The sequence below is a fragment of the Hemicordylus capensis genome, chromosome 14 (genome assembly GCF_027244095.1).
Source record: "Hemicordylus capensis ecotype Gifberg chromosome 14, rHemCap1.1.pri, whole genome shotgun sequence".
In the NCBI taxonomy this organism is placed as follows: domain Eukaryota; kingdom Metazoa; phylum Chordata; class Lepidosauria; order Squamata; family Cordylidae; genus Hemicordylus; species Hemicordylus capensis.
This window is the reverse complement of record NC_069670.1, coordinates 16,648,475-16,674,835: the sequence shown is the minus strand read 5'-3', so window position 1 is coordinate 16,674,835 and position 26,361 is coordinate 16,648,475. Positions and strand designations below refer to the sequence as shown.

The 26,361-nt window shown below is 48.5% G+C and overlaps 1 protein-coding gene across 6 annotated transcripts in view; it reads right to left on the bottom strand.

Moving 5' to 3' along the window:
- The window catches only part of LOC128337077 (acylphosphatase-2-like), a 46,964-nt gene that overhangs the window by 6,834 nt on the left and 13,769 nt on the right, over window positions 1–26,361 (bottom strand). For 4 of the 6 annotated variants that reach the window (XM_053277661.1, XM_053277659.1, XM_053277660.1 and 1 more), the window contains 4 exons: window positions 23,769–23,982; window positions 20,815–20,831; window positions 19,639–19,748; window positions 10,712–10,845 (listed from right to left, as the gene is read on the bottom strand). In XM_053277661.1, coding sequence (XP_053133636.1) covers window positions 10,712–10,845; window positions 19,639–19,748; window positions 20,815–20,831; window positions 23,769–23,823 — 316 coding nt within the window. In that variant the 5' untranslated portion in view covers window positions 23,824–23,982. Of the gene's footprint in view, window positions 1–9,480; window positions 9,583–10,711; window positions 10,846–13,598; window positions 14,264–19,638; window positions 19,749–20,814; window positions 20,832–23,768; window positions 23,983–26,361 lie in introns of those variants that run through there. The other 2 variants (XR_008312173.1, XM_053277662.1) reach the window with 2 other exon arrangements.

The window sequence follows — 26,361 nt, the reverse complement described above, 5'->3', positions numbered from 1 at the left end:
AAGGAGAGCTGAATTTCACTCCTTTCAGAAATCCAGCACTGCGGAAACCTCATTTGATCTTCTGCAGCACACACACATGATCGCCTAAACTGAACAAGGCATTCAGGCTGTGTCCAAGCAAATATTGGGATTTCTGAGAATATCCCTTGTTGCTCCTCCCCACCCCCACCCCTGCCAGATTCTCCTCCTTGCACCGCTAATGCCATGAGGCTTTAATCCCCACCCTGATTGGATTGAGAGCCAATAACAGCCAGGCCACAAACAAAAGCAGAGACAACATGTTCACACTGATTGCTCTGAACTTTCCCAGCCTTGATCTGGACCTTGATGCTGGACTATAATGGGGGATAGTTCCGTGGTGGAGCATTTGCTTGGCCTGCAGAAGGTCCCAGGTTCAATCCCTGGCAGCATCTCCAGGTAGGGCTGGGAGAGACTCCTGCCTGAAACCTCGGAGAGCTGCTGCCAGTCAGCGCAGACAAGACTGAGCCAGACGAACCAAGGGTCTGACTCAGTAGAAGACAGCTTCCTATATTCTTATGAAAACCTACAACAAGATTAAGTGAGGTGGATGTCTCAGAGGGTAAATTTGGGGCACCATTCAGGACCAAATAATGGGAGGTAAGGCAAATCTGATGCCAGGGGCCCAATTCTCTTGGACGTTCTTTTGGAATATGCAGGGTGCACTGCACGAGAACACGCATTCATAGGCAGGCAGGGAGCCTTCTCCCCCGGAAAGACGCACAGCAGCACGCAGACAAATGCTCTAAAGGGGATCCGTGTGCCTCAGGTGCACACAAGAATACAGAGAGTGAAAACAAACATTGGCTGCGATGCTAGAAACACAAAAGCTAATGTGAACACACAAACACAGAGCAAGCAGGCACCCAAATGAGATGGGTAGATGCCCATCGCAAGCAGCACCAGAAGAAGGGGAGGGGCCAGGCACTAGCAAAAATCGGGGTGGGGGTGTGTGTGCAGAAGGGGCAAACTGTTCTTCTGGGTGGGCGAGCTCCACCAGTTACAATTTTGAAATCGAAATAACAGTATATTTCACATTAACACACTCATCCTGAACATATTTGCACTGAAATGAATCTTGTTGAGTTCATAAATGGTGTGTGCGTGTGTAGCAAACCACGCGCGGGGGGGTGCTTGCCCACCCAAACCTCCCCCCTCTGGAGCCCCCCTGCCCCACCACCGCCAAGCACCCCCTCCAGGACAAGTAGCTTGACTCTCACTGCTCGACCATTAAACAAAAACAAGCCCGCACAACCTCCCCAACTTAACTTACAAGCCAACACGATTGGGATCGCAGCCTTGTTTTCATTTATGATCCAGCAAGGAGCTATGAGCTACTTATGGGGATGGGTTGGAAGGTGCTGAGCCCCTCACCCGTCTTCTGGGGCCGTTCCATCAAAATCAGTAGGACTGACTTCAGGGGAAATAGGTTTAGGATGTTAGCATGAAAAATATCATTACAGATACCTATGATACAGATATTTATAGATATAGCTAGTAGGTATAGATCATAGATATATCCATAATATCACTATTTAGAACAGATACATTGTTACCATTATCTGAAACCTACCCCCGAAACGGATTCTGCCGCTTCTTCCCACCCCGCAATACTCCCCCCTCCCGCAGTGCCGCCCATGCCCAGAAACCTACCCATGAGGTGCACACCCGCATCTATGCATGCAGGGGCCGGGAACTATAGGCCAATATGCCACAGGCAAGTTTTTGCAGTCAGACATCCATGAAGACACACAGAGGAACATAGGGAGCGGCCTTCTACCGAGTCAGACCCTTGGTCCAGCTAGCTCGGTACTGTCTACCCAGACTGGCAGCGGCTTCTCGGAGGTTGCAGGCAGGAGTCTCTCTCTGCCTTATCCTGGAGATGCTGCCAAGGAGGAAATCTGGGACCAAAGGCGCTCTTAGCCCTGGACTTTGGGGCCGGAGTCCAGGGCCTGCACAGCCCCTGAGGGCCCCCAAATCCTCTTTTGTCTGTCCCTGGTGGTGTGGTCATCCAGCGGAGCATGATGATGCTTAATGTGCTCGGGGTGGTGGTGGTGGTGCAAAGGTCTTTAGGTCCAGGCTCCAAAATTACCTAGGCAAACCTATGTCTGGGACCTTCAGTATGCAAGTGTGTAGGTGTTTTTCTCCCCCACTTCTCTCTCTCTCTCTCTCTCTCTCACACACACACACACAAAACACACACAAAAAAACACAACAACACACACCACACAACAACACACACACCCCACACAAAACACCCCCGCCACAAAACACACACACAAAACACAAAACACACACACAAAACACACGAAAAAGAGCAGGCCAAGCAGAGAGCCAGCAGCCTACTCACATCCCCACCATCGCCCCACAGCAGCTGATCCTATCGATCCTGTGCCATTCACCCCATATGGATCCCCAGAACCAATCCCCTCCCTCGGGCTTTCTCCTACCCGCTAGGTGAGTGGGGCAGAGGAGAAAGCTTCCCCGAGGTTGGTGTTGCAAACCCAGCTCCCCTCCCCTCGAGCCAGCTGGCCACAAGTCTGAGAGAGGGGGCTGGCTGGCTGGAGAAGTGGGAGGCGGGGAGGAGGGCGGCTGGGGGGGGAGAGGACAATAGCATCCCCAGGCACCCTGGGGGGGTGGTGGTGTCCAGCACAGAGAGCCAGCTGGAGTGGGGGCCGGGAGGCAAGAAGAGACAAAGGAAAAGGAGACGGTGGTTCCCTCTTGGACACACAATGAAGGAAGAGGCACAGCTGGACACATGGAAGGGGCTTTTCCCACCCAGACACCCCCCAATTTCAGCACAGGGAAGCAGCCAGTCCTGGGGAGGGGATTTCTGCAATCTGCCCATAAAAGGGGATCGGGAGCCGCGTTTACACAATTTGCTCCGTCTTCAGAAAGAATCAGCTGTGGCCAGAGCCAGCTGTGTTTATACCGGAACTGTTGACCCCACATGGAGGCATGTCTGGTGGTGCTGGGGAGCCGGGGGGTGGGGGAGGCCTCAGAACCAGGAGACAGAAGAACCATAAACACAAGGATGGCAGATCAAAGATGCCGGAGACGACTACCATCAGCACCTCCCCGCTAATCATCCTTCTCATCAGCACATGCACACACAACAAAACACAAGCCAACAAACCCTGAGTTCAGAGGCTTCATCCAGCACGCAAAAGGGTAAAACAATGTGGACCAGCAACTTTTGCAGACCTGTTTATTGGAACTCGTATTTGGAACTTCCATGCATGGTGGGGCTGCCCCATTTGACCAAATCTCTTGAGACATGGATTGTGTGATTTTGAAGGCATAAATTTGGGATAATGGACATTTGGGATAATTTTTTAAAGTTCACATGTAAATTGTCTACAACAGTGGTTCCCAACCTGTGTGTCTTCCAGCTGTGGCTGAATTCCCATCATCCTCAGCCAAAATAAATTGTACCTGGGGATGATGGGAGTTGTAGTTCAGCAACAGCTGGAGGACACCAAGTCGGGAACCACTTTCTTACGTTATAACAACAAGCTTTGGGGTTTGCAGGGAAGACATAATCAACACGGACTTGCTCATTTGGTTAGCCGTGGGCTTCATTTGAGCCAAGGCTTATCAGAGCTCTGGAAGATGCTAAGTAATGGTAAAGAAAGGTACCTTTGAACATGTGCAAAGTGACTTCCCTGGCATCTCCTGTTTTATGAGCTGAGTATGAGTCGCAAACCAACAGTGAGCAACACAACCGTCGTGTGTCTTGTACCTCTTTATATAGGAAACTGCTTTATACTGAGTCAGGCCATTAGCTCAGTATCGTCTACACTGACTGGCAGCAGCTCTCTTAAGGTTTCAGGCAGGAGTCTTTCCCAGCCCTACCTGGAGATGCTGCCACGGACTGAGCGTGGGACCTTCTGCATGCAAAGCAGATGGTCTACATTTGGCCCATCCCCTTGCTGATAGACCTCTACTACCACTAGGAATATATACCACTTTTTAACAACGTTTTTCAAAGCAGTTCACAAAATAGGATGCTCCTCTGTCACAAAAGGGCTAAATCTCAAAAAGGAGCATGAAGCAGATGCCAGCAACAGCCTCTGGAGGGACGCCATGCTGGGCTTGGATAAGAACTTGATGTGCACTTGTGAATTGGTCTTGCCAAGGAAAAAGCTGCATCTTCAAACAGAGAGAAAGGGGGAGAAAACGGGAATGGAAAAACCAAGTTGAATCAATTTCACGGAGGGAGAGAGGAAGAAAATGTCTCCGGGGTCCTAGTTCACACAACTGTTCAAACCTAGGTTTACAGAACGTAAAGAACACTAGCGTGGTTGTGTCAACTCACACCAAGATTACCGGAGAGGAGAGCTGGCCTTGTGGTAGCAAGCATGACTTGTCCCCTTAGCTAAGCAGGGTCCACCCTGGTTGCATATGAAAGGGAGACTAGAAGTGTGAGCACTGGAAGATATTCCCCTCAGGGGATGGAGCTGCTCTGGGAAGAGCAGAAGGTTCCAAGTTCCCTCCCTGTTCTAGGTTCCCTCCCTGGCAGCTTCTGGTTGCATATGAATGGTGGACGTGATGTGTGAGCACTGTAAGATCTTCTCCTTAAGGGATGGAGCTGCTAAGAGGAAGGGAAGAGCAGAAGGTTCCAAGTTCCCTCCCTGGCTGCATCTCCAAGATAGGGCTGAGAGAGATTCCTGCCTGCAACCTTGGAGAAGCTGCTGCCAGTCTGTGAAGACAATACTGAGCTAGATGGACCTATGGACTGACTCAGTATATGACAGCTTCCTATGTTCCTATGATTTTGGTTTGTGTTCCAAGATGAACCTGAGATTTCTGCTTTAACGTGAGTTCACACACTCACACTAATGTCGGTTCCCGACATTAAAACTAGATTCAAATGATTATTTGAACCAGGCCGAAATATACATATACAGACTACAAACATCTCCCAAATGTTTAGCAGTTGAACTGGAATGACCTCCCCAAAGAAACCTTGGAATTGTAGTTTTGTGAGGGGGCGAGAAGGGCTGCCCATTAAATGAGTACATATGCCCACAGTCCCTTGGGTCACCTCCGCTGCTGCTTATGTCTATAGAATGAACAATCCATAATCCTCACCCTTCCAAACAGGCAAGAAAGGCAACATTTCAAAGAACAATGGAAGATATCTTCAGCGTGGTAACAGGACAAACCCAGAAGATCCATATTTCACATTGTGATTGGGCATCCCTATCCAATACACACAGATACATAGGTTACATAGAAAGTTGCCTCATACTGTTGGTCAGACCTTGGTCCACCTAGCCCAGTATTGTCTACACTGACTGGCAGCAGCTCTCCAGGATTTCAGATAAGCGTCTTTCCCAGTTTTACCTGGAGATGCTGTCAAGGATTGAATCTGGCACCCTCTGGTGCAAAGCAAGGATTCTTTCACTGAGCTATGGCTGTACCTTCTGATGAACATAGGAAGCAGCCTTTTACCAAGTCAGACCCTTGGTCCATTTAGCTCAGTGCAGTCTACTCTGACTGGCAGTGGCTCGCCAGAGTTTCAGGCAGGAGTCTCTCTCAGCCCTACCTTGGAGATGCTGCCAGGGATGGAACCTGGAACCTTCCGCTCGCAAAGCAGATGCTCTGCCATTGAGCAATGCTCCTTCCCTAGGGAACATGTTTCTGGAACGCTCTTGAGCTTCATTGGATTTTCAACAAACTTTACATGGAAGGGTGATCTTCTGCAGGGCTCAGGAAATCCACTAATCTACTGGTCTGTGATGAGCAAAAAATGACACTTGGCAAGCAAAGAATATCCCGATGAGTAATGTATCAACACAGCTCAATGGGTGTAATTTTTTTGTCTGGCTGGTGAACAAAGCCAACATTTCTGGACCCCTAATCTTCTGCAACTATGGCTGCAATCCTAGGCACACTTTCCTGAGAGTAAGACTCATTGAATAGAAGGGGGTTTATTTCCAAGAAAATGTACATAGGATTGGAATGTAAGTAGCTCGGGGAAGATCTGGGGTGACAGTTCCATACGTTGGAGCGCATACACGCCCCCAAGAAATGTATGGAAAATGTTGCTTTTTAAAGATATCTTCAGAAACCAACACAGTGGGAGGTTTCTGATACTAATGAACACTAATCTGGAAGGAGATTTGTTTTATTTTCATAAAAAATGAGGAGTGGGGATTTGACTCTCAGAAATCACAAACTCTCCAAAGACAGGAAACAAAATTGACAGTACTGTCAATATCACAGCGTAGCCTTTTTATGAGGACAGAGGTTCTCAAACTTGGGTCCCCAGATGTGGTTGGAGTACAACAGCCGTTGCAGCTAGGGATTATGGGTGTTGTAGTCCAACCATATCTGGGGACCCAAATTGAGAGCCCTTGCCTCAGATATTGTGGCACCACTAAAAGGGAGACAAATCTTACCCATGGGTAAAATCCACCAAGAGGTTTTTTATTGCACATCTCAGAGAGGGGTGATCTCCTGCAGCTGTCATTCATTTCAAGGGGACTTCTGCAGGATAACTTCCTGGTGAATTGTGCCCCTTGTTCATCAGTGGAAGCGGTGATCAGCGACTGAGAGACAAGCTCATATGCAGAACGCTGAATATCACTGACAGCAACTCCAGGTGGGCTGGGAAACACCCTGTCTGGACCCTAAAAGAGCTGCTGCCGGTCAGTGTAGACAATACTGACCTAGTTAAACCAGGGATCTGACTCAGTAGGAAGCAGCTTCATAGGACAATACGTTGCTGTTGTTGTTGTTTTGGCCTGAGGCCCCAGAGCATCTTAGCCTGCTCTGTATTCTCACCACTCACCCTAAACTGTACAGACAGGTCAATTATTTCCACTCTAAACCAAACACCTACCTGGCCTTCTCTCCAAAGCTTTTCCTTACATTTAACCCCACAATAATCCCCACCCACGTGGAACATGAGGCCAGGAGGATTTTTCTTCTTCTTGACACTGTTCTTAAGCAGAGCAGGTTGGCTTTGATCCTCTGCAATGAAGCTGTAGTAGCTCAGAATAACCCATCACCTGAAAAGCTGCTCTAAAGAGGAGGAGGGATCCTTTGCAACAACAGATGACTAAATATGGGGGAAATTATATACATAATGTTTTCCAGGGACACACACAAAGGAAGGAGCGCAGATCTCTAGCCTGACTATGGCTGGAATCTAGAAGGAGAAACGCCATCTCATTCCTTTGAGCATGTCATAAGCTGTTTTGTGAACCTTGGGGTGGGTGGGTTTAAAAAGTGATCTATGAATATTCTTGATAATAATACACAACACTGCTAAGAATAAAGCGGCAAGCATAGCTCACACTGGAAAGGAAATGTAGAAAAACTTTGGGGCACGTGGGCACGGAGGTGACCCCACGAATGGGGGTGGCAGGCGGCAGGGCTGAGTCTGATCCAGAACTCTGTCCCCACCCCCAAAACCCCACATTCTTAAAATGATATGCTAGGCCTCTGCCTTGGAGAGCAAAATTGATTTTAAAAGAAAAGAGGCACATTGGGCCTGTGCAGAGTGTAAGTACAGGCAGGCTGGCTGGCTTTCACACGTTATAGGGCCAAGACTTATATAGGGGGGCTACCACCCGGCGTTTAACTTTAAAATGCAGCTTTGTGGGAAGAAGATGCCCCACTCCACGTTTCCCTTAAACCGACGGCAAGTCTGCGGCGTGGCCCGTGGGTGAGAGATCTTTCCCCCTTTCCTTTTTAAAACAGGGGCCATCGAGCAACGCGAGCCCAAGGCGGGAGGGCTGAGCCTGGCGAGTTTCTGCGCGCCGGGCCGGGTCTCCAGGCAGGAGCGCAACGAACGCCCTCTCGGCAGGCAGCAGCGCGTGGAGAGGGAGAGCGCACGGCCGGGGACGGGCTGGCAGCCCACGCCGCGCCGCCACCACCTCCTCCTCTCCTCCAGCATCTTCTTCGGTCCCGCCGGGTCTCTCCCTCCTTGCGCAGGCGAGCGAGGCGGCGCAGCGGCCCCCGCGCGCTCCCAAGCAGCCCCCGCCCGGCCTGGCCACAGGTCCCCAGGGAGGCAGCGAAGAAAGGCATGGCTGGCCCCGGGCCGGCCAGACGGAGGGCGGCTGAGCGGGGCACCGCGGCTCGCCAGGTGCCGCATTGGAGCGGTGCCCGCGCGGCGACTCCGGAGCCCAGCCAGGCCCCTCTCGAGCGCGATCTGCGGCAAGCAGCCGGGATCCATCCATCCCTCCCGCAGCTGCAGCAGCAGCCGCCAGATATCCAGAGACAATAAGCAGCCCGTCCTCCCTCCCTCGCTCTCGCCTCACCTACCGCCTCCGCCTCCTGCAGGCGCCCCCGGACGTCTCCCTCGGCTCAAGGCGCGCCCGGTGCGCGCATCGCCGCCGCCGTGGCTCGCCCGCTTCTCCAGCGTCAGCATCACAGGTGGCGCCGGGGCGAACCCAGGCGTCCGGGCAGCCTCCTCTTTCCTTCTCCTCCCTCCTCCTCCTCCTCCTCCCTTCGATGGAGCACCACCACCAGCCCCAGCTGCGGAATGGGCTGCCCAGCCCCGACTCGCCTTGCCATCGATCTCCGCCTCCCAGCCACGAGGCCGGATCAGCTATTGGGTGCCTTCCCCGCCATTCACACGCCGCCACTGGGGGAGCTAGGCCCGCACGCGGCCTCGGCTATTGCGGGGCGGGGGGGGGGGAAAGAGAGACAAGAGGGACCCAAAGCCCCCCCACCCCGATCCTGCCTGCCTTATCCCACTAGGTAGAGGGGCTTTGCTCAATGGAAGCCCCCCCTTCTTCCCCACAGGATCCCCTCAGAAGATCCCACAGAATAGCCGGCCTCCCCCCCACCAAAAAAAAAAAATCTAATCAGATTGGCCCAGTTGATTAGTTAAAGGAAAGGGTATCTTGGTGTAAAACGTGGCATCAGATCGGACCCAAAGTTAGGTCTGCTCCCCAGCTACCATGCTGCACTTAAGTGGAGATTCAGTCTCCTCTGCAGAGGTAGTGAGGATGTGGAGATGAGGTGTCGCGGGGTGGTTACCCCAGAGGGAATCAGAGGGGATGTGAGCGAGAACGAGGCGCTTGTGGGGATGGAGGAGGAGGAGGAGGGCGGGTGATTATGTCAGCATGGCTCCCATGGGGTATTTCTTATTCCAGCATCTGGCAGTTCTGCAGTACATCACGGGAACACTGTCTTTTGAATATCACACGGCTCTGGCACAACCAGATTAAATCCCCATCCTGCAGAAGCAGTGCCAAGGCAGGGGATGATGGGCGTTATAGTCCTGCATCATCTCAGGACGATGCCGAGGCAACATCCCATCCTTGCACTAGAGCAGAGGTTCCCTGCCTTGGCTTCCCAGATGGTGTGGGGACTACATGTCCCATCATCTATTGTGGGAGGAGGTGATGGTGGTGGTTGTAGTCCACCACCATCTGGGGCCTCTAGGTTGGGGATCTCTGCTCCAGCTGGCTGACCCCAACCCAATCAAACCATGTTGGATACCTGACTATGGAGGAAGCTTCCCAGCTTCAGAGAGCTCTTTTTCCTAAGCTGGCAAAACCAAGTAGGAAACTGTCCCAGGCTACAGAAACTCAGTATCCTTCCCTTGAATAAACAGAAAGGAAACAACCATTTTCAGACAGAGACAGGGGAATCGGCCCGGACCCTGGCTCAGTGACAGAGTGTCTGCGTTCCATGCAGGAGGTCCCAGGTTCAATCCCTGGCAGCAGCATCTCCGTAGGGCTGGGAAATGCTCCTGCCTGAAATCTTGGAGAGCGGCTGCCAGTCAGAGCAGACAAGCCTCAGCTAGATGGACCAAAGGCCTGACTCGTAGTAAGGCAGCTTCCTATGTTCCTATCTGCCACCTGAGGTGACTGCCCCACCTTGCCTCATTAAAGGGCCATCCATGGATGTCCACAGGACTTTTTCTGGGGAGGGGGGCGTAAACTGCAGTCGTATACCCACTAACCTGGGAATAAGTCCCATTGAATTCAATGGGAATTGCTCGTTCCAGACTGGGGAGGGGACTTCTGCATTGCCCCCCACCCCGGACACCTATGTGGGCACTCACAGGGCTTTTTCCATGGGGGCAAAAGCTGCAATCCTATACCCGCTTACCTGGGAATAAGCCCTACAGAATTCAATAGGAATTTCTCAGTCTGGGAGGGGCAATTTTCCTTCCTCCAGATGCCCATCCTGCACTGTTCGCTCACAAGTATGTCAGCGGGAGTTTCTCACTGAGCACACAGGACTGTAGCCTAAAGTTATGATGCCTTTGAAGCGCATATGGACTAGCATTTTGCCCCGTGACCTGTTCATTTCCTGCGCTACCTGCCCCAAGGGAAAAGCAACCGCAGCAAAAAGCTGCCGATGTCATCAGTCGGCATAAATAACCCCGAGGGGTAGGCAGTGCCCCGATTCACAAGGACACCTCTGCTAGGCAGTTGTCTTGGGACCAGACACGGGCCTTTGATGAAAAGGTGTCGCACCAGTTTTCAAACCTTCCACACCCATGGAACGGAGAGTTGCTTCAAAGGAGCCAGCCCTACCTCCTCAAATTGCCCCACAGCCAGCATTACACCCACAGCCTGCATCAAAAGATTGCTAAGAACGTTTGTTGTTTTGTCTTTTCGTTTTCGCAACAGTGGCAACTGCCACGATTCCCTTCCCAACCTGAACGTCTAAAATTTACTCCCAATTATTTGGGGCTTAAACAGAAAGAAGACCCTAATACCATGAGACTCCACTACAGACGTGCAGGAGTATGATACAGGAGCGTTTGCCACGATCCATGCTGGTGTCACGGGTCCTCGCATAACTTTTCTCTGCGATTGGCATCTCTGTTTGCCCGTTCTCATAGCTTCATATCTAGCATAAAGGAAAATGCAGTATGTATAGTGGCCAGGGCTTCTTATTTCCAATATTTTATACTGCTTTTCAACCAATTCCTAAAGCTACTACGACTACAACAAATATTTATATACTGCTTTTCAACAAAAGTTCCCAAAGCAGTTTACACAAAGAAAAATGAAATAAGATGGATCCCTGTCCCCAAAGGGCTCGCAATCTAAAGAGAATCATAAGATAGACACCAGCAATGGTCACTGGAGGGGATGCTGTGCTGGGGGTGGATAAGGCCAGTTGCTCTCCTGCTGCTAAATACTGTAAAGAGAAATGCTACTTGTAAAAGGTGCCTCTTTGCTCAGATACCAAGAGGAATGAGAAAATTATTCCCTGTCCTCAAAGAGCTCACAATTAAAAAAAATGACCTCAAGAGAGACACCAAGTAAACTTGTAAACAAGTAAACTTGTCCCATAACTTTCATAACTTTTCATAAAAGTTATGAGTCACTTAGTGTGGATGTGAGCCATTGGCTAGAGTAGCCTGTCCCTAACTGCAACATTACAGTTTTCCAACTGTAAAATCACTGCTAACTTGGCAAAGAGGCACCTTTTAATGTGGTGATTCTCTTTATTTAGCAGGGGGAGAGTAACTGGCCCTCTCCATCCCCAGCACAGGACCTCCAGTGACTGTTGCTGGCGTCTGTCTTATGTTTCTTTTTAGACTGAGCTCTTTGGGGACAGGGATCCATCTGATTTATTTGTTGTTTCTCTGTGTAAACAGAGCCATTTGTAAATGGCTGTGTAAATGGCCCTGAGCCATTTTTGGAAGGGCAGTATAGAAATTGAATGAATGAATAATAAATACATAATAAAAACTGGTGTTTTTACTTGTGAGTGTGTATGCATATGCACACATTTAAATGTTACAGTTACGAGATGGGCTACTCCAGTCACTGGCTTATATCCAGATTAAGTTACTCATAAACAATCTTAATCAAATTAAAGGGACAAAAATTGTCCTCTTAATTTTAGTGGAAATATTCCAGAGTAATTTAATGTGGATTAGAGTAACCTGTCTCAAAATTTTAAATTTGTGCACACACACACAATCTCTATGGGGCACCTAAGCTGAAGGTTTGCAACAGAAAGGGTACGCTTGTTAAAACAAGTTAACCTGTGCTCGTGATATCTTGCCCAGTTCTTCCCTCACTTTATCACTTGCTGTTACTCTTATTAATACACTTACTCTATTAATACACTACAACACTTTTATTTTATTTTTCTCATTCAGATTTTTAGTTCTGCATCATTGAAACGCAGGAATCCAGAGGCTGCAGAGAAGAGCAATGGGCAGTGATATATATTTTGTTAGGGCAGACAAGGGGCATACCCACAGAGTGCTAGCTAGAACAGAAGTATTCTGAGAGATGGAAGAGGAAAATCCTCTTTCACTTTACATGATGTGTGTGTGTGTGTGTGTGTGGTCACTAAAGTAAAAGGAAGGGCAACTCCTCCATAGATTCATGCAGCTTCTGCATTACAGCTGCAGCACAGAAGAAGGAAAAAAGTGCATTAATTATTCAAAAAATGATATCATGCACATGAGCCGCCCGCAAGGGCTTGAAAGTAGGCCATTCCTCACCCAGGGAAGGCCTGCATGTTACCTAGATATTGGACTTGGCAGTAGCTCTCCAGGTTGGTGACTTTCCCAGCCCTGTCTGGAGAGATCAAGGATTGAACCTGGGACTTTCTGCATGCAAGAGGGTGCTTTGCCAGTCATCTATGGCCCTTCCTGTTTCAAAGGATAAATGCCAGCTAAAGATGCAGGCAAGTGTCTGAACCCTTACCCCGCACAGTGGCCCAGTTCACACAACCATTCAGACCTAGGTTTAATGTGGGTTGCTGACATTTGTGTGATTGTGTGAACCCACGCCAAGGTGGGAATCTCAGATTCATCTCAGGCGATAAACCACCTTGTGGAGATGGTGGCTGAAATTCGACACCATCTCAGGCTAATGCCGGTAGCCCACATTAAATCTAGATTTGAATGGTTGTGTGAACCAGACCGCTTTCTAGCTGAAAGGGATTGACCAGCTGGGACTGATCAGTTATTAACAGCACTGTGAGAGGGGGGAGGGCTAGCTGGCTTAAAGGAGGCAGTTATGAACTACTTCCCCACCCCGGACTCTGAGAACTGCCACAACCATGGGTCAAGTCACAAATATCCCCTTTTTGGACAAGGTGTTCAAGCAAGTGGTGGCTGTGTGATTTCTGTCACTCTTGGGTGAAGATGATCTGGATCCATTCCAATCTGATTTCGGTTAGGAAACGGATGTATAGCTGTATGCGCTCCCATTTTTATTTATTTAGTTGATTTATATGCCGCCCTTCCAAGCATGGCTCAGGGCAGTTTACATCAAGGGTGGATCACATTTTTGTGATCCTGTGTGAGTAAGAAGCAAGGTCAGAGATGGGGAAGGTGATCCTGTGCAAGGCTCGCACTAGGTTACCAGGACACTGTCCTACCCAGCTGTTGAATGAAGTAGGAGGAAAACCCTACAACCCAGTATGAGCCTCACACACTGAACATTTCCCCTGCCTCTTCCTTTGCCTTTTTCCTCACACATGATGGCAAAATGGAAGCACGTAGAGCTCCCGCACATGGGTAGGATGCTTCACCTACCCAATGACCGACCGTGCGCACTAGCCTGCCTATTATCTTCCTTCTCCAAAACATCCTCCCTAGCCAGCCTCCCCACCCAATCCTCAGACAAGAGTCAATTTTTATTATACTTTAATTTTTTTTTAATAAGCTAACATCCTTGCTGAGTGGCAATTGACAATGTGGGGGAAGGGGAAGCCTGCGTCCAGTGCGTGGCTGTGGAATCTCTCCAAAGCCTTTTGTTACTATTCTAGTCCAAAGGAGGATGCTGCTAACTTTGCCCAGTGGTGCTTATGCACACACTGTGAGGAAAGGAGGGCAGTTTCAGGCTTTTCTGGAGGGAGGGTTTTTTGCCAGGCCCCTCCAGCTGCAGATCGCCCCCACCCTGCCCCCTGCATAAGCGGTAGAAAGCAACAGCCTCTAGCCAAAAAGAGCAGCGAGCTCACAGCATCCTAGTGGGGACAGGGGGGTGACAGTTACTCTCCATGTAGCCCGCAGTTTGGAGGATCCAAAGAGGTGCTCTGGGTCTAGTATACAGCCTCTGTTATACGGCAGCAGCAGAGCCTGTCCCAGTCAGGGAGAGTCGAGAGTGCGGCCTCCTTCAGGGTGGAAGAACCTTCAAGGTGCCTAAAGATGGCTGTTCCATCCCGACCAGGCAGCGGGCCTTAATACTTGGTGGCGAAGGACTGGAACTCCAGGCTGGAGATCGCCCTCTCGTTGGAGAACACGGCCCGGTCAATGCGCGACATGGGGCTTCCTACGCTGCGCAGCCAGTTCTTCCTGGGGAAGGGAGAGGCACAGGTCAGCAGCACACCCTGGTTGCCCTCCTCTCTCTTCCAGGCCCACGTCCAGTCTTCATTCTCATAGCCAGAAGGTGGTTGTTCATAGCATCAAAAGGCCATCGGGTTTAAGGCCCTGCTAACTGGGCAAGAGGCACCTTTTAAACATGGTGATTCTCCTTATTTAGCGGGGGAGAGCTACTGGCCCTATCCACCCCCAGCACAGTACCTCAGTGACTGTTGCCGGTGTCTATCTTAGGTTTAGATTGTGAGCCCTTTGGGGACAGGGAGCTTGCTTGCTTGCTTGCTTGCTTGCTTGCTTATTTATTTCTCTGTGTAAACTGCTTTGGAAACTGTTGTTGAAAAAGTGGTATATAAATATTTGTTGTTGTTTAGGCTGCAGGTCCAGCCTTTACCAGATCCTCCAACATCATATTTGGGGTACTGTGTGGGTACAGTTCTGGTCACTGTATCTCAAAAGGGACACTGTAGAACTGGGAGACGTGCAGAAGAGGGTAACCCAGATGATCAGGGAGCTAGAGCACCTTCCTTATATGGCAAAGATACATTTGGGGCTTTTTAGTTTTTAAAAAAGGTGAGACACAATCGAAATCTATACAATTATGCATGGGAGAGAGAGAGAGATGTGTGTGTTTCTCCCTCTCTTGCAACACTAGAACCAGGGGGTTATCCCATGAAACTAATTTCTAGGAAATTTAGGACCAACAAAAGGAAAGACTCCCCCCCGCCATAACGCATAATTAATCTATGGAATTAAACGGCCACCAGCTTGGATGGCTTTAACATGGGGCTTAGACAAATTAATGGAGGGCAAGTCTATCAAGGACTACTAGTCTGGATGGCTATAGGCTACCTCTAGGATGCCTCTGAATACCAGTTGCAGGAGAGAGGACATGGCTTCATCTCTTGTCTGTGGGCTTCCCAGAGGCATCTGGTGGACCAGGTTCAGTCCCTTGCAGCAACTCCAGGTAGGGCTGGGAGAGACCCCTGCCTGAAACCCTGGAGAGCTGCTGCCAGTCAGAGTAGACAAGACTGAGCGAGATGGACCAAAGGTCTGACTCAGTAAAATATATTCCTTTCTCCTGGTAGGGCTGGGAGAGACAGCTGCCTGGGAGAGACTCCAGAATCCCTGGCAAGCCGCTGCCAGTCAAGCTGGACAATACTGAGCTAGATGGACCAAGGTCTGACTCAGTATAAGGCAGCTTCCTATGTTCCCTGTTTTTGGTGGTGGCCCCTAAACCATGCAATTCCCTTGAGTTCAAGTTGGTGCACTCCTTCCCTTCTTTTCAGAGGGAGTAAAGACATACCTATTTTATTGTGCTTTTTCCGTGTTACATTATTGGACAATTTTGGACCTTCGATACGCCACAATTATTTTTTATCAGTGATTTGCTGTTTTCCTTTTGTTGGTTGTATAATTGCTGATCATAGTGTTAAATTAAGCGATGTTTTAATTCAGGGCTTGGCAAATTCCAGGCGCCAGGGAGCCATGGTGCCTAGGAATTTAACCATAGTGCCTAAAGTAGGATATTTATTTATGTATCAAAAATGTGTATAGACCCAAATTTTCACCTCTGGGCGGTTTACAACAATTAAAACACAAAAGATAAAAACTTTTAAAACATTTAAAACCACAATCAAATTAAAAAGCTTGGGTGAAGAGATAAATCTTTAGGTACTTTCTAAAAGTTGTCAGAGGTTTGAGAGTCTTATCTCAGCAGGGAGCGCATTCCAGGGTCTTGGGGCAGCAACAGAGGCAGCCCGTCCCCGTTTGGCCACCAGACGAGCCAGTGGCAACTGCAGACAGACCTCTCTAGATAATCTCAACAGACAGTGGGGCTCATGGTGAAGAGGTAAGGTAAAAAGGTAGTGTGCCGTCGAGTCAGTTTCGACTCCTGGCACCCACAGAGCCCTGTGGTTTTCTTTGGTAGAATACAGGAGGGGTTTACCATTGTCTCCTCCTGCACAGTATGAAATGATGCCTTTCAGGATCTTCCTATATTGATGCTGCCAGATATAGGTGTTCCCCATAGCCTGGGAAACATACCAGCGGGGATTTGAACCAGCAATCTTCTGCTTGTTAGTCAAGCATTTCCCCACTGCGCCACTTCAGGTGACATGGTGAAGAGGTAGGGTTATTTAATAAAAGCTCTATTTGTCCCAGGGAGCCCTGGTTCTTTTCAAAGTATGTTACATGTAAAGGGGATAAAGAGAAGCCCATTTATCTTCCCCTCCACAGTGTCCATCACTAAGTCCAGTCATTTTGTCAAGTGTCCACTGTCGGCTCCTAAACTTTTGGGCTGACTCCTAGATTGAAAGAAAATTCTTCTAGGCCTTTTTAAAATTGATATTTAAAATTGATTATTATTTACACTGAGGACCCTATGTTTGAAAAGTGGAATACAAGTATTTAAAGACATGATATTCTATTTGAATCGATTGAATCTATTCTATTTGAATCTATTGTTTAGACATTGCTTACAACGGTGCTTGGCTCTTCACAGTTTTTGCCAAAAAGACAGGTCCTACCTCTACCCTCTAATTTCTTTCATCTGTTTGCAGAATGAATTTTGTTCAGGTCAGCAGTATGAAGGCAATCTGTGCGCATGTGCATTCAGAGCGGGACCTTCCTGATTAAACCTGAGCGGAGTGTAAAATTAACTGAGCAGGCATTAAAAATTGTGAGTCTAAGGCAGACACATGCGCACACCTTAGAGGGAACACTGGTCCTGCCCCAGAACCATGGAGTCTAAAATGTACATTCCTAACCACCAAGCTCTGAAAAAGAACATAGGAACATAGGAAGCTGCCATATACTGAGTCAGACCCTTGGTCCATCTAGATCAGTATTGTCTTCACAGACTGGCAGCGGCTTCTCCAAGGTTGCAAGCAGGAATCTCTCTCAGCCCTATCTTGCATATACTTTATGCATATACTGCATATGCATATACTTTACTGCCTGCATATACTTTATAACCCTGTGGGTCTCCAAATCTTTGTGTATAAATCTTTGTAGATATATGATGTACAAACAACTACTTTGTATATAATTGTGCTTTGGCCACATACTGTATGCTTTGGTAGTTTGTTAGTTCAATACAAAAATCTTGTCCTATTTAAAAAAATAATAATCTTGTCCTATCTTGGAGATGCTGCCAGGGAAGGAACTTGAAACCTTCTGCTCTTCCCAGAGCGGCTCCATCCCCTGAGGGAAAACAGCTGTCATGCTCCAGAGAAAAGGAATGTAAATCAACATTCAGAAAGCACCTTCCTGATACAGTGGTCCACATTTGCGAACCAGAAGGGAAATGGTTATAAGTACCTTTTGATAACAAAGGAACCTATGAATGAAGCTCCCACGTAACTGAAGAATGCAGCTTTCCACCCACTTCCCACACACCAGAAAGCTGCCCAGCTGGTGTTCCATTTCAAAGTGGGGTGGACTACAGCCTCAACAGTCTGCTTGTCATTCTGTCCCCTAATCTTAACTGCAGGTGGGTGGCGGCTAAATTAACGGGCTGCACACCTTTGCTTTTTATTCCTTGCCAGGGCCTGAAAAAAGAGGGAAGGGGGAGAAGAGGGGGAAGACGGGTTGCGATGGTTTATCTCGTTGCTCTTGCTCATGCAAGGGAGGGATGGAGTACCATGGTTGCTATGGCAGCAGCCCCAATTTCCGCCCTCCCCCCTCAAAGCCATGAAGGTAGAAGAGATGGAGAGGCAGGTTGCTATGGAAACTGTCCCAGTTTCCTTGCATGTTCTCAGTGTATCCTCAAGGTGATGGGAGAAGACTCTTCCTGCGCTATGGAAACTGGCTCTGGTTGTCACCCTTCTGAAGGTGACAGGACGCATTGTTACAGAAACTGTTTCAGCACCAGCACCGCCACACAAACCCCTGGGGTTGCCTGGGGACCAGATCTCCCTGTCTCTTTGCGCCCCCCACCCCCGCTGCAATTGCTGCTGCACGCCGTGGTGCCGCCAACAAATTCATAAAAGCAATTTTCCTCATCTCCTCCTGGACCAACGCACTAATTGCAAGCTGACCCAAGCCCCAGATTTACTGGGTGTTAAGTCACTGTGGGGACAATGTCTGGGGAGGTGCCCTATTTAGACATTTCAAATGGAGGAGGTGGGCGGGCAAGAAGGCTGTGCAATGTATATAGCAGGGTTTCTTTTCAGTTAGCGACAACCATTATATGGGCCAGGGCCACCCCTTCCTTTCCTTCTACCAGTTTTCCTTCTGATGGAAACCGGGGTGCCATTTAGGAAGGACAGGGTATAGGCTTTCCTCTTTCCTGCTCCCACATTTCAGACCACATATGGTTATTCCTCAGGGACACCTATCTGTTTATTAGGAAGGATCTTAAAAAGCAAAACAAAACCATGAAAAATGCTCTTAAAATCCTTCCTTTTTTGCAATTTCATCTTTAACAATATAGCCCTTGCCTTGCTAAATGGGCCAAGAGGCACCTCTTTAAAACGGGGACTTTCTTCTATTAAGCAGGGGACAGTAACTGTCTGTCCCTAGTCAGAGCCTCAGAACTGTCTTGGGACAGTTGCTAAATAGAAGAGAGTCACCAGTCTCTTCCAGGGGCTGTGTCTACTTTGCATTTCCTTTTAGATGGTGAGCCCTTTGGGGACAGGGAATCATCGTATTCTTAAATCGCTTCAAGAGCTTGCGTCGAGATGTGGTATATAAAATACTAATACTAAATCTGGGAGCACAGCGGGCCTTTGAACTTGGCTGCGAAACTTGCCCTTTCTACGGACATCTCTTCCCCACTCACAACCCAAATCTGAAATGGGATGCCTAGACGCATCCCCAGTGAATGCTTAATTTTTAACAACAACAAAAAGAGAGCTAAAGAAATATTCTGGTCTGGGGAGGAGAACACGTCACTTCTATCCAGCACCTCATTCATGCTATTAAATAGCTGTTAAGTAATCATAACCACCATAGGTGCTGGGAGACAAACTAGACGTGCTTGCAAATTATCTGTGGTGGATTCAGGGTTAAGGGAAGGCTACTCTGTTTGTGATCAGAGGCACCCTGCTCTTCATCCAGACAACAGGTGCAAAGAAAAACAATTCCAATTGTCAGCTTGTACTTGAACTTCTCCTAGATTTGATGGCAGGCTCAGATTCCAAGATCTACGATCTAGTATTGCCAATTTCAGACAAGCTGAAATGGTGCATGGGATGCTTGCCCTTTTCTCCCTGCTGACCCCCCCCCCCCACTCTCTCTTTTAGATGACTAAGTAAAGCAAGTAGCTCCACCTCATCCCTTTGTTCTTGTGCTGAGTCACCCCTGCCCACTCTTTCCCCAAGATGCAGAAGGAGCCCAGTTCACATACTTACATAATCTCCACTTTCTCCTTTGGCCCCTGCACCTGGCCAGTCACAGTCCCATGGGCAGTGTTCTTCACCCAGCCGACCACCCCCAACTTCCTCCCCTGCTCTTCTGTGTACTAGAGGGGGGAAAGCCAGAAGGTAAAAATCAGGGAAGCACAGAAGGAATTTGAAGACTGATTCACAAAGTCACATATGGTGTTCGGAATCTATATAACTCGCAGCTGAAGCTGTGAACCGCCTCCATTGAGAAATCTGATGTTGTGAGATGATGGCCGAGTTCGGACATACTGGGAAACCGGAGGTCCCTTCACCTCCGGGTTTCCAAAGCCCGCATGACCGGACTCGGCAAACCGGAGTTAAGGGTGACAAGGGACCTGTGGTTCCCCTCACCAAACTCCACTATGTACCTTCATTCAGAGTGGAGTTTCGCTGCCCTTAACTCTGGTTTAGTGGTGCCAGTGCTACGTTCGAATGCTGGCACCGCGGTTTGGGCCTGACAGGACCAGAGTTGAGGGAGGAAGTTCCTCCCTCCCTCCGGCCCTCAACTCGGGGGCCTCCTTGGAGGAGGAGCAGGATATGAATCCTGCTCCTATGAACTTATTTACATATTTTTTAACAAGTGTAAGTGCTCACCCAGCATTGTATCAAGGGCGGAAGAAAGGCACATCTCTCACCATCTGAACCAGATCACAGCTAGCAACAATCACTTTCCCATCTCCTATCATGATTTTTGCCAACCCACACGCGCTTATCAGGAGCGCACACAGATCTGGGAGCCTGGCTGGACACTCCTCCTATCCAACTCTTCTACAGGAGTTTCTAGGACTCTGTTTGGCTCCCAGGTTTGCTTTCTGGGAGATTCAGGGGCATTCCTTCCATGAGGTGAGGTGAGGCAGCTGCCTCAGGCAGAAGATTATTGGGGCACCAGCATGGTGGCACGATGCCGTTTCCTTGGCCATCCATAATCCCCGTGATACAGCTCAGTTGTTAGACCCACATCCAGGTGGGTTACAGGCTCCTAAGGTTGGCTTGAGGAGCATCCATACTTTCTGTTTGGATAGTACATTATTGAGGAACCCGGAGAGCCCTGGGTAACATACCCATCTCTGCTCCCGAAACCCTCATTTGGAAAATGCTCTGTTCGGTTACTCTGCAGAATACCTGCAGTGGAAAACGTCTTACCTTTCTAAAGAAGACACCTAGGAAAAGAAATAAAAACACGCCAGTCAGTGACCACACCTGCGCGTCAGTGGGAAAAGTTTGTCAAGCTTTTTCAGTTCTTTAAAATTTTAAGGTTTTAATTTGTAGATGATTTTTAAATTGTTAAATTGTTTTAAGTTTTTGTATATATTTTACTGTTTTATGCTGTTGTTAACCACCCCGAGATGAAAGTTTGGGGCAGTGCACAAATTTGATTAATAAACAAACAAACAAATAAAAGTCAGTGGCCAAAGTGCTATGGCCAGCAGTTTATTAGTGTCATAACCCGGCCCTGAATCCCTCATACCCCTGTTATGCAAGTCATAGGAAGTTGTCCTCCTATAGATCCCCAATTGAGGAGGCAACAGGCACAAAAGCAAGACAGTGCAATGGCACTGCATTGTACACAGGGCCGCCAAGAGCGGGTTTGAAACCTGGTGGAAAAAAGGCCCTTGAGAACTTCAAGGCGCTCCAGTGTGCCTGCGCAGTTATTCAAACTGGAGCGCCTTGCAGTTCTCAAGGGCCAGTGGGCCGGGAGGTCAGGCTCAACAGCTGCTCCCGCTCTGCCCGCCATCACCACAGGTGTGTGTGCGTGCAGCGCACACACACACACACACACACACACACACACACACACACACCGTGCACATAGCGACTAGAATTATTTTAAAGATTGGCAGTTCAGCCTCGCCGCAGCAGCAGTAGGGCAGGCACAGGGTGGTGTGGTGGCAGGAGGCAACATATGCAACACCCCTTCCAGACCTCCGGGCCTCACTAATTTGTACTGGCTACCTCCCGCTCGTTGGCCCTGGTTGTACAACTCCAGGATTGGGACAATGGTCAACTGATCTGTCCACTACTGGCAAACGATCGCCTCCAATATATCACTGTGGTCAGATATTCCATGAAGTCAAGAATGCCCGTGAGTGAATCTTACTTTTGTTTGTTTTGCACCATGGGGTCATCTAATAGTAATGGCAGGAGTGAGGGCTCCTTCTTCCCCAGCTCAGAAGTCAGGGTCACACATCCCTTATTTAAGGATTTTTCACAGTGCTTCTGCCTTCTGAATCAAGTCATGTGGCTTCAAAAACTGGCAGTGTGTTGTAACCGGAAAGATTGTTCCGCAAGAGCGCCTAAGTCACATGCAAGCAATAATCAGGGTCACAGCTCTAGGACTGCTAGCCAGCCAGAACTTCACTGGCCTAACTATTATTTATTATTATTATCATTATAACTATCTGCTGTGAGGAAGAGAGGCTTTGTCTAATCTGGCTTGGTGTTATATGAAGCTCCTGGGAGGGACTGTGGTGGATTAAAAGTCAGTATTTTTTGTGACTAGCTCTTTCTTTATATTCTAAGACATCTGATGTTTTAAATGCCGAACTAGAATTTGACAATGTCGCATTTGACCAGTCAATTGACCAAGTTTATGCTACAGATCAAATGGCAATCCTGTATGGCTCCAAACCAGAATGGGGCACCTTTCAATTTTTCACATCTTCATCTTGCAGAGGGGGAAACGGGCTCTGTTAGTTATCAGGCCTGCTTGGGATATATAACTTATATAATATGAGGGATAACTTATATTATAACTAATAACTTATATAATATAAGGGAGATCTAACTTTTGTTGAAGCCCAGTTGCTGATGGTAATGCCAGCTACCTTGTCACTTGGATTCCTTGTGTCAATCCATCCTATCCAAAACTACTGCTTCTTGTTCCTGACTGTTGCGCATGCCATCTGGATCAACTAATCACAGTGATGCTATCTATCCATGGGCTTATGTCCCACCTGATAACATTACAGATTGTTTAATTCACGTCACTCTGAAACTTTACTCCCACCACCTCTTTGGCTTGGCCTCTCAAACCACCTCCCATCCTCTCAAGCATCTTTGATTGCCCACTCCCTTCCTGCCGGCAGCAAGAAGTAACTCAATCCAAACTGATCTTTCGCTCCCTTAACGGAAGCTGCATGCTTGTCCACATTCTGTTACAGACACCTTCAGTCTGAGCAGTTGGAATACTGGAGAATATCCCGTGACATCATGTAGGCCTACTCAATTTAGCCCCCCCCCCGCCAGCTGTTTTTGAACTACAGCTCGCATAATCCCCAGCCACAGTGGCCAATAGCCAGGGATTATGGGAATTGTAGGACGACATCTGCAGGAGGGCCAAAGTTGGGCAGCCCTGCATTACAGCATGGAATGGCTTGGGAAGCCTGTAGATAAAAGCACCCTTTAAAATTTAAAAAAAGCCCATTATATGTGAAAATGTGAGTGCTAGGCTTAACATATACTTCAAAGAGGAGCAGGAACTCCTCAAAGCGTGCCACTTCCTGTCACCATCTGATGTGACAAAAAGATGCAACACAAAGTATCACATGAACCTCGGCTTTCTTCATTTTTTGTTGGTTTTTTGTTTCCATTTAAATTGTTATTTGAGGTCAATTTTCTACAGTGTGGTGGCTTAGACATACTTCCTGAATGTCACTGGTAATGTCACAAAATTGATGTGTTAATATCATATTTTAAATATATATATATATAATTTCAAAGTGAAGGGGGTTGAATAAAAGATGCTTCGCCTCCCTTCTAGACATGGCCCAGATCTCAGCACTACAGAGAAACAGCCTCCCGACTCTGCTCCAGGATATGCGGACTCAACACCAAATTACACTAATGTTCCCAATTAACCTCCTCCACACACACCCATGTGTATTAGCTCCAATTAAGTTCCCTTGGAGTCCTTGCTGCTAGCCAATGCTGCTGCAGTGGAAACTGAAGGTTCTGCAGTGGCTGGCATCTGATTTCAAAGCCTATTTGCAGTGTGTGAGCCACCACAGGGGAACAGAGCAACCGTCTTCACACAGAGAAATCCCACAGGCAGCAGCACAATAACAGCACAAGCAATGGGGGAAATGGAATGGACTCACCCTGGACGTCCCCGTAAACCTCATAGTCGAGTGCCCAGAACCCTGGAGAAGCCATGGTCCAGTGCAGGCCGCGGGGAGCTGGCTGGCAAGAGCTTCCACAGAGACCGAGAGGGATGTGGTGGGTGTGTGCTATCGGATCTGTTTCACACTGCAGTCAGTTTGGCCAGCCTGTGTTACTAAATTCAGCCGTAGGGACGCAGGCGGCCTGACCCACCTGACAAAGGAAAGGCAGAGAAGTGTGTCTATTCAGTCAGAGGTCCCTGCAAGCATGAAAGCAAGGGAAAGACGTCCAAAAGCTGGAGCGTAAACCAGATCATTATTTAATGGACAGGAACCTGTTCTCATGTTACGTTTTACCCCTTGATTGCTGTACCTAAAGCTGGGTTGCCCTGTGCAAATGGGGCTGGGATGGGGGAAAATGTGCCTAAATGGCAGTGCTGGGAATTGTACTTCCCCCATCCAGCCTTTTCTGCAAGGCTAGCTGCCCCCTAAGCCAGGACTACAAACCCCATCATCCCCAGGCACAAAGGCCATGTCTGGGGATGATGGGGGTTGTAGTCCAACATCATCTGGATACCCAAGATTAAGAAATCCTGCTCTAAGCAGTGTCTGGAGCAGGGGGTTCTCAACCTTGCATCCCCAGACGTTGCTGGACTACATCTCCCATCACCCACAACCTTCAGCCACTGTGGCAGGGGATGCTGGGAGCAGTAGTCCAACCACATCTGGGGATGCAAGGTTGAGAACCCCCTGCCCTAGAATGCTAGAGGCAAAGGAGAAGCAGAGGGAGGCAGAAGGACGAGGACTGCAGAGTGCCTCTGACTTAAGGTTGCCAACAGGGCCGACTCTGTCCACTAGGCAGACCTAGGTGATCACCTATGACGCCAATTCTTGCGTGGGGCGGGGTGGGGGGATAAATGCCAGAATATAGCACTGCCAATTCTTCTCTCTCTCTCTCCCTCTTATATTATTATTGTTAAATTTATATACCACCTTTCATTAAAACAATCCCAAGGAGGTTTACAGCAAAATTTAAAAACAAGATTATAAAAATGACACAGTTAAAATATTAAACTAAAAATATAAGTTTAATTTGTGCTGCAACCCTGAAGTAGTGCTCTGAGGTGTAAAAATGTAAAATGTACTACTACCCCCTGTTCCCCTAAGGGCCTGCATATTCTGCACCCCCCAAATACTCCGTCTTTTTCACTCATGGCACCTCGGCCCTCAATCAAGGCTAGTCTCCTAAACTGCACTCCCTCTTTTGAAGACAAATGGCCTGCCTCGGCATTCATTTCCGGGGGGGAAAGGGTCTCAGGCTGGGTTTCCATATTAGCAGCAGCATCTTTTCATCTCCGAGGTGTTTTGGCCCCATAATAGACTGGGAACTCTCTCCCACTGTATCCTCAAACCAGTGCAGGCTAGTCGTCCATTCCGCGGGTCATCCGCACGAGCCGGCCATTCAGTCTTGTGAACCAACAGCCAGCCTGCACGGCTCAAGTTAAAGCCGGGGTCCTACACTTCTCGGCTGAGAGGGTTTCTAAAGGAAACCTCTCCAAATTCTCAAGGGCCAGCCCTGGTTGCCAACCCTCCAGGGTCAGCCAGGAATCTCTGGGAATCGGCATTCATCTCCAGGAGCTTGCCCACCCAGACAGCAGGCTTTACCCCAAGTTCAAAGTTGCCCCCACAAACCGACGCCGAACTGATGCAAAAAGTTATTTTTTTAACCCCAGATATAAACCGGGCTATGCTCTAATGTGCAATGAAAAACCCAAATTGTGTGTGAAGTGCTCCCTGATAGCTCGCAGGGACTTCAGGGTAAATTTGTCCAATGTGTGAAAACACAGCCTCCGTTCCAGAGATGCGAACTAAAAGCTGGGTGTGAAAAACTTCCTGGTGACTTGAAAACCATCCTGGACATTTTAATGGCTTGATCTTGTGGGAAATGTTGGGGGTGAAATGGGGGGTGGGGGAATCCAGGAATAGCTTCAGTCAGAATTGGCAGCCCCACTCTGACTGGTTGTATCTCATGGCACATTAATTAAACAAAAAACATAATGTACACAGGCAAGTCTTCAAAGAAACCTGCCAGTCTCAACCCACACGAAAATGTGTGGGCCCTGTGTGGAGAGTTGCCAAATACACATGTAAAACTGGAGACTCAACATTGGTTTCTGGGTTCTGAAATAAGGTGTGCCCTCAGTCTATGGGATGGTGTAAGGCTGGCTGTCGTGTGGAAAAAAGGATGGGTAGATCGCCTGTGCTTTTAACTTAAGAGATGCTGGAATTTTGGCAAGTGCAGCTTTTCTCCCGCCCCCCCCACCAAGTGACAAGTTGAACTGGCTGAAATTCCCTTTTCTGAGCCTCTCTTAAAGGTGCAGGAAGACCTATGCTATTATTTTTTTAAAGGTTTTGTAAATTGTGGACGATGCAAGTCATTTAATGCTACTAGAGAAAGACATGCTGTTCTGGTAGCTCCAGGTCTTAACACTCACATCAATTTCGGAGGATGAATACAACTGAAGGAAGCCCAGGTGGATGCGTGGCTGGGGGGGGGTCAGTCATGTGACTTGTTCTGGGGGGGCCTCCCTAA